This window comes from Alligator sinensis, unplaced genomic scaffold (assembly GCF_000455745.1).
Source record: "Alligator sinensis unplaced genomic scaffold, ASM45574v1 scaffold1086_3, whole genome shotgun sequence".
Lineage (NCBI taxonomy): Eukaryota > Metazoa > Chordata > Crocodylia > Alligatoridae > Alligator > Alligator sinensis.
In genome coordinates this window covers 2,660,940-2,668,405 of record NW_005841975.1, presented here as the reverse complement: position 1 = coordinate 2,668,405, position 7,466 = coordinate 2,660,940, and the positions used below count along the sequence as shown (strand labels likewise).

At 46.3% G+C, this 7,466-nt stretch overlaps 1 protein-coding gene across 8 annotated transcripts in view; it reads right to left on the bottom strand.

Moving 5' to 3' along the window:
* Window positions 1-202: 202 nt before the first annotated feature.
* The window catches only part of SLCO2A1 (solute carrier organic anion transporter family member 2A1), a 100,761-nt gene continuing 93,497 nt past the window's right edge, over window positions 203-7,466 (bottom strand). For all 8 annotated transcript variants that reach the window (XM_006021017.3, XM_006021024.3, XM_006021020.3 and 5 more), the window contains 5 exons: window positions 7,134-7,293; window positions 6,145-6,314; window positions 4,393-4,457; window positions 2,375-2,495; window positions 203-1,326 (listed from right to left, as the gene is read on the bottom strand). In XM_006021017.3, coding sequence (XP_006021079.1) covers window positions 1,206-1,326; window positions 2,375-2,495; window positions 4,393-4,457; window positions 6,145-6,314; window positions 7,134-7,293 — 637 coding nt within the window. In that variant the 3' untranslated portion in view covers window positions 203-1,205. The remainder of the gene's footprint in view (window positions 1,327-2,374; window positions 2,496-4,392; window positions 4,458-6,144; window positions 6,315-7,133; window positions 7,294-7,466) is intronic.

Below are 7,466 nucleotides of genomic sequence, written 5' to 3'. Positions count from 1 at the left end.
TGTGCTTTCTACACAGGCATGTCTGCTGCTGCAATGGCATGTGCCATTAGGGCCTGATTCAGTGAGGTCTCACATGCCCTCATCTCCAGGGGACCACAGCAAGAGGTAATGCTGACCCTAGGTCACCACAACAAACAGTTCTGGGGAGAGGAAGGAAATCTCTAGGATGGTTCATACTGGGAAGTCAGAAAAGCAAGCAGAGGATTGCAAAAGTGATGTTTATTTAAAAAAAAACCCCACCAGGTATCTCATAATAAACTACTGGTATTCATATCATACAGTTAGTCTACCTGTGTCCACAGTGACCTGTGTGCGCAAGGGGGAGAGGATACAGAGGGGGAAAGATTGCTGAACAGAGAACATAAGTTTCCTCATATTGGTCCAATAATGGTCACCCTCCCCACGCTGGCCCCTCAGCCCAGCCCAGCCCAGCCTTCCTTGCCCTACGGGGGATAGAGAGCTCACTTCAATCCTACGTAACAAGTGTGCTGGCAGGGCAAATGTTTCCGTGGAGGTGGGACAGGGCTGGGCAGCAGGCGCTGCTCCTCATCAGTCGCCCCCAAACTTACACACACTGCTTTAGTGGCTGTAACAGCTTGAAGCCAAGTAGGATGCGTCACCTGTGCCATTCCCGTACATCCAAGTTTTCCAAGAGGCCACGTGCTCCTGAGGCTGTCCAAGGGCTCAGCTGGCAGAAGAGGCCCCTGCAGAAAGCACTGCCCCCTCCCCATGGTTCAGACCCCTCTTGTATTTCTTCCCTGAGAAACAGAAAGAACTGTCCCTTTTTTCTCAGTGACAGATGGCACTCTACCAGGTAACACGTGGCCCTCTGATCCCAGCTCTGTCTCTTCACAGGTTCTGGCCTGTGGGCTCTTTTCCTTTACACAAGCCAGGGAAACCCCACTGACACTCCTTGGGAGAGTCAGCAGCATGGTGGCACTTGGTCCGCAACCCCGATCCACTGCCCAAGGCAGCCGTGTGACCCCCTCCAGGAGCCCCCTACCCTTGTCCATTCCTTGGAAGCACAAAGAAGTCTCACCAGTCAGCGTAGCTGGGTTACAGAACAGATTGCAGAGACGAGCAGAGCTCAGCTGCTAGTACTGAGTTGTTCTCTTACAATAAAAAACGAACAGAAGGCTAAGTACTGATAGTAAATACAGATCGGCTAGGGAGAGTGCCCTCCCGGTCAGTCCACAGGGGCAGGGCTAAACCAGACCAGCTGCCTTCTCCTGTACATTATATTCCTTGCTTTTCTTCACCCTCCAGCTGATGAGGATGACCAGCAGAATGCCAAGGAGTTTGTATCCCACCTGGAGGCCCAAATATCTGCCAAGAGGAAAGAGAACAAACAATGTGAACCTCACAGAGCAAACTCAGGAGCAGCCTTAGCCGGTTTTTGTCCTTTCTAAGGATGCCCTCACTTCCTGGTGGAATTGGAGCCCAGAACTCAGCTGAACTTTCTCAGTATGACAAAACAGGGCATGGGATGGGAACTCAGAGTGGGAGATCAAGGTTATTGTCTCAGCTCTGCCATTGACTTGCTGCGAGATGCAATTTTCCCCTCTCCTCTCCTGTCAATTCTCTGTCAAAACTGTTACCTCCTCAAGTCGAAGAGCATCCCCCTGCTTTGTAAATGCCCAGTGCCATTTTCCCTCATTTCAATGGTAGCCTTTTGGCAGTATTGTTACACAGACAATACTGATACAAGTAATGTGCTATGCAAAAATCTGTCTTTCCTTGCTAACAACCTAGAGCACTGGGGTTGTAAGTCGGCCATAATAATTTAAGGACCTGTCTTAAAAAAAAAAAGTTAAACAAAGCCCCCCAAAACCCCACCTTTCTTTAAATGCACTGGTATAAAGGCACTAAAAAAAAAAAAGCATGTGCTTGATCCCCCAGAGGGTACTAATCACAACACAATTATTAGTTTTTCCATAGGTCTTGCACTGTCCTGTCTACTTTCTTCCTAGCACCACAGTTGCTGGATGGTAGAAAACTGGACAGGGGGGATAGTGGGGGTTCTCCTGTTATTTAGAGTGGGATCTGCTGTGACTGCTCATCCACAGCCCCTTTCTCCCATACTACCTTCACAACACCTTTGCTTGTTCTGCTCTTCCAGTCCCTTCCAGTCTCTTGGTAGATCTTGAGCATGCAGCCTACTCTCCAAACCCCTCTGCTTGCTATTTTTGCACTCCCACAAGCTACACTGTAAAACGAAAAATAAAAAATTCTCTCAGGAACCATTTCCACCAACTCACTCCCTGCCATGTGACTGTCAAATGGTTCCTAAAGACCCTGGGCCTGTGGAATCCTTTTGAGAGCTGTCAGCCTAACTCATCCGGGCACAGCGATGGTGTGGCTGTCCAAGCCGTACCTGTTGCGCAGGAAGTCGTTGTTGTAGTACACACAGAATTCTGTATTGTTGTTTTGTGGCATCCACAGGATGCAAGTGGAGTCAATGAGGGCACCAAACAGGGACGGTGCTGGGAGCCAGGCTTTAGGCAAAAGGAGAAAAAAAGAAAGAACGAGGCCATGTGTTACAAGCTGTAAGCTGCTGCACACACGATGAACATGCTTAAGTTTCCAGAACCTGTTTATGCCTCCAAGCTGTTTCAAGGCAGCCCTGAACTATAGCCTGACCTCCAGCAGGTCCAGCACACCGTTTCCAGAGAGACTTGTCCCTTGCAAGCGGTACAGCCACTAGGGTCTCAGCGGTCAACACCCTCTCACAACTCTTTTGCTTGTGCTGCTCCCTTTAGCCCAACCTCCACCTAAGCCATTCTCTGCAATATCATGAAATAAAGCATGACCTTCTGCTTTGTAATCTCGAACTGAACACCACCAGCCATCTTTTTTTTCTCCACAGATCCCCAACTGGCTACCTACTCTTACCACTCCTAGTTTAATCTTTCACCTTCTTCTTTCCTGTATGCCACTCAACCTCCAAAAGCAAGGACCCAGTTCTGATTCACATCACATGTGCATCATAAAGGATTCTCAGCTGGGTCACCAGTTGCACTTAGGGCTCATGTTAAGCTGCTTTATACAGCCAAGGAGAGATGCGAGACTGCTGTTAATTGGTGTAGCTCAGTGGATTGGAGCTGTGGTAACTTTCACCAGCTTCTAATTTGGCTCCCACTGCACTGCAACAGCAGCATGAGCATAAATGACAACTTCTCTTTCTTTATTGCTTTTGTAATAGTTGCTTTACTTGTTGTAGGAAGATTGCTATATTAAGATGCATTGTGTCATGCAACACACCAGCCCCTCTGTTGGAGTCCATCAGCATAGCTCTGTTGTCATCAACGGAGCTATGCCAAATGACACCAGCCTGGTTGTGGCCCAGTATGTTTGTCACTGGGGTTGTGAGATCTTTAATGTCCATAAGCACTCAGGGCATCAGCTCTGACTCATGTGAATCTTGCTTCCTCCTTTGTGTGGTTTCTGGTGCTACACCTCTGTACTTCAGAACAAGACTATCATAAAATGGGTAAATAATCCATAATTGTCTAGAAGAGGAATAACTGAGCCACTGCCTGATGGAGAAGTCCAGCAGACACAGACAACCTCCGATCTGCTGGAACACTGTGGAAGAGGAGCTTAAAGCAGCCACCACCAGATTGTCAGTTCTTTCCAATCCACAAGAACAGATGGACTCTTGGGACTTAAAAATAATAATTAATTAGGCTGCCAAAGGAAACCAAATTGAGAAAGGACTAATTTGAGTTTCACAGAACCTTGCTGTCTCCTTGACAGTCTCCATCTAATGGCTTTCATGGTTCATTCCCCTCAGTGCTGACTCTGGCATGGTTGGCATGGGCAGCTATAACAAGACAGACAAGGTTCCTTGAGTAAATATGATATCTTTTATTAGGCCAACTAAACAGTTGGAAAAATTGTTCTTTGCAAGCTTTTGGGCACAAGTGCCCTTCTTCAGGCAAAGGGAAAGTCTGTTGGTGTTTGTGTGCTTTCCTGGGTAGAACAGAAACCAAAACGCAAATCAGGTCTGTGCAAATGCAAATGTGTATCAGTAAGGTTCAAAGGGAATGAGAAACAATAGGTGTGAAAAGGCAAGGGGGGGGAGGGGGAGGAAGTGATAAAATGTAGCTGGTAAAATGCAGACAGGCTACCTGGGGTTATCAGATGGCAGTCAGGTAAGTTATAATTTTGCATTTGGGCTTCTATTCTACCCAGGAATGCACACAAACACCAACAGACTTTTCTTATGTCTGAAGAAGGGTGTTTGTGCCTGAAAGCTTGCAAAGAATAATTTTTCCAACCATTTAGCTGGTCTAATAAAAGATTTCACATTCACCCAAAGAACCTTGTCTGCCTATGTCCTTAGACCAACACAGCTACAACCAACAACCCTGTAACAAGACAGGCACTCACCCAACAGTCTCATCAATAAGAACTGGACTCCGATGGCAAATGATTTTTCATCCTGGTTCACCACCCTGCAGGGGGAAAGGTCCAGAGGTTCAGGTCCAGAGGAGTCTGGGTTCATCATTTAGAGTATACTGCCCTGAACAGGTTGGAATTTGCCTTCCAATGATTTGGGGTTTGTCCTGTCTTATGAGACATGCAAAGTTTACAGTTCCATCTAACCAGACTTCTCTGTGGGTATGAATGAGTGAAAAGCGGAGGGGAGGGAAGTGATGAATGAATCATTTCTGAGATAATGACATCTGATTCAGAGGGGACAACACCAGTGGCTGGAGCTGTTTGGAATACAGGCAGCTTTTCTTGGCAAAAATTTGCAAAAGAAATGAAAAAATTGTGGTTTTCTTTTCAGAAACAGAGAGTAGATTTTTCTTTTTTCTTAAAAACTGGAAAGTTTCTGGCTTTTTTTTTTTTTTTTTAAATGGCAACCAAAAATTTTCCAGGTTTTGAGTGGTTGTGGCTGACTGTGGTTTTTGAAAGCTGATAAGTTTTTGGTTTTCATAAAGAAACTTTCATAAGAAAAATAAAACATTTCATTTAGGAAAAAAGGCTGTTTGCTTGTTAGAGAAATATTCTCACAGAAACCACTGGCTGGCTGTGATGGTGATAGGAATCACTGGTTGGTACGTGGATTTACTGACATGATGTTAGGGGTGGGGTTGAAAAGTAAAATTGGAGCACGAAAAGCAACCAGGAGAGGGGCTTGTGACAGAGTAAGGTAAACTGGGGAAGGAAGTTCACAGCTTCTTGGGTGTGTTGCTCTGCTGCACCCTCTCAATGACATGGTTTACACCATCATTTGCAACTAAATGATGGTGCTATCATTTGGTATATCTAGACACCAAAAAAGTAACTTTCATGAAGGTCATGAAACAATTTCATGGTGTCATACAGCCCATGAAGAGTGCTGTCCTTCTGCAACCCAGGGTCCTTGGCCTGGTCAGGAGGAGATGGGTTGGTAGGTTCTGATCTGAGGAAGAATGTAGCTTTTGGAAGAGCAGCATGCAGGCAAAGAGACAGGGATAAAGGACAGGAAAATGAAAAAGTCATGGCTACCACATTCAGCTGGGAGTAAAAGGCCACTGGGGAGCTCATGGTCCTGAGGTTGTTAATGGATCTGGGCTGCATTCAATCTTTCTTCACCTCCATAGCAAGCCACAGAGATAGCCACAAGCCAGATACAGAGCTGGTGTTAATCCACACAGCTCCCTTGATTCCCCATTGTTCTGGTATTAACCCCTGTGGAGCTCTGCTGGTCAGCAGTCAGTGAGGATCTGGCCCATGGTGCCTCTCCTTTTCCACCCTGTCTTTACAAAACATGCAAACTTGGATCAAACCCTCCCTGCTGCCTCTTGTCAATGATGGCCTTCGGCCTGTGTGAATCGTGAAGCCACAGAGGGCTCCTGCCAAATGCAGCCACTCAGGCCACCACAGAGAATGGCATCCTCATGTCCCCATCCCACAGGTCCACCCCATCAACCAGGTAAAGAGTTCTTCACCTGCCCTCTCTTGGCTCCACCTGGAAGGTCTGTTTAGAGGTACTATGATGACACAGCTCATCACAATAAGAATCTGTCACCACAGACAGCCAGGCTGGAGAGGATAATAGAGACATCTGATCATAGGTGGGAAGAAAGTGCGATGGTGCCTTTCATGTGCTACGTCACAGGAATTCCCACAATATTTAGATCCATCACTTACCGTAAAACCATCATGTAGAGGGGATTATGAGACAGGCTGGCAATCAGTGCAGCAAACGAGATGACGAAAATAGTAGGAAGTAGGAAGTGAGAGCACCCTGCCGGACAGTGTCCACGCTTCGCCCAGGATGCTCCGTCCATGGAGGGGATGCAGGAGCAGTTCACATAGAGCTGTTCAGAGTATTAGAAAAGAGAGTCAAGCACTTCTTGAGGGCAAGATGTCTGCAGTGAAGTTTGCAGGAATGTGAATGTGCCCATTCTCTTCTCATACAAGTTTCATGGGAGCACTGGCACTGGTATTAGAAGAATTACCCCATGAGCCATTCAGAATATGGGCAATATTAAAAAAAATACCAGAAGGGCATCATATAGTGCTTCTTACCAATGATTGCTCAACAAGATGGCAGCAATAGAAGACATGGGGCAGCTTTGCAAGACCTAGATAAATGGTTCTCAACCTTTTTAGACTCAAGCTACCCCTCCTTAGACTCAAGGCACCCCCTTGGAAAAGGCCAGCTCTAGCTTTTGCTCATTTCTTGACTATGAAAAAATAATAGAGCAGTTCTTCTATTGCAGAGAACTCAGAAAGACTACAGCCAGTCAGGATGTTTCTGATACAATGCATTCCTATTTGAATGTTCCAGTGTTTCATGGTCATCCTATTCAGAACAGTAAGTTACTGGAAAAAATCCTTTGCCCCAAGAAGTATTCACGTGTTGCTGTTGAGTCAGACACTGGCATAGCCACACTGGCAAGTGTTGACAGAGAAGGGTGCTTTTGTAATAGCGCTTTGTGGCCCTAAAAATGCTACCACTAAGTCTTGGCTTTTGAGTCTGAAAATATGACTGTCGTAGCTGAAGCTGTGTTCTGCTTGCTGCCATCAGCTCAGAAAACCATCCCAATTCTGGCTCAAGCTTGCACGTGCTGCCAGGTGACTCAAACTTTACCTCACCTCCCCAGCCCCTGGACCCCAAAGCCTCTGCTACTTACCACACTCTTGGGCATAGAAGAATTAACAATGGACCCTGTGCAGCCAGCGGCACAGGCAGAGAGGTACTCCACATTATTTTCTCCACAGATTGGGTCAAATAAATGTTTTTGCTCACTCATATTTTGGGGGCACTGATCCTTTGAGTTGGAACGTAATGTACTGCCAAGAAAAAAGGAAAAAAAAATGTAAAAAAAGGGAAGGGGACTCTCTTGAATTTTCTGACTGGTTAACCAGTTCCCCTGTTTCTCTTTGTTTTGTGTTACTCTTTGTTTTGGGTTACTGCCAGCCAGCAGCCTGGCCTCATGCCTACTTCCTCCCCCCTGCAGGTACTG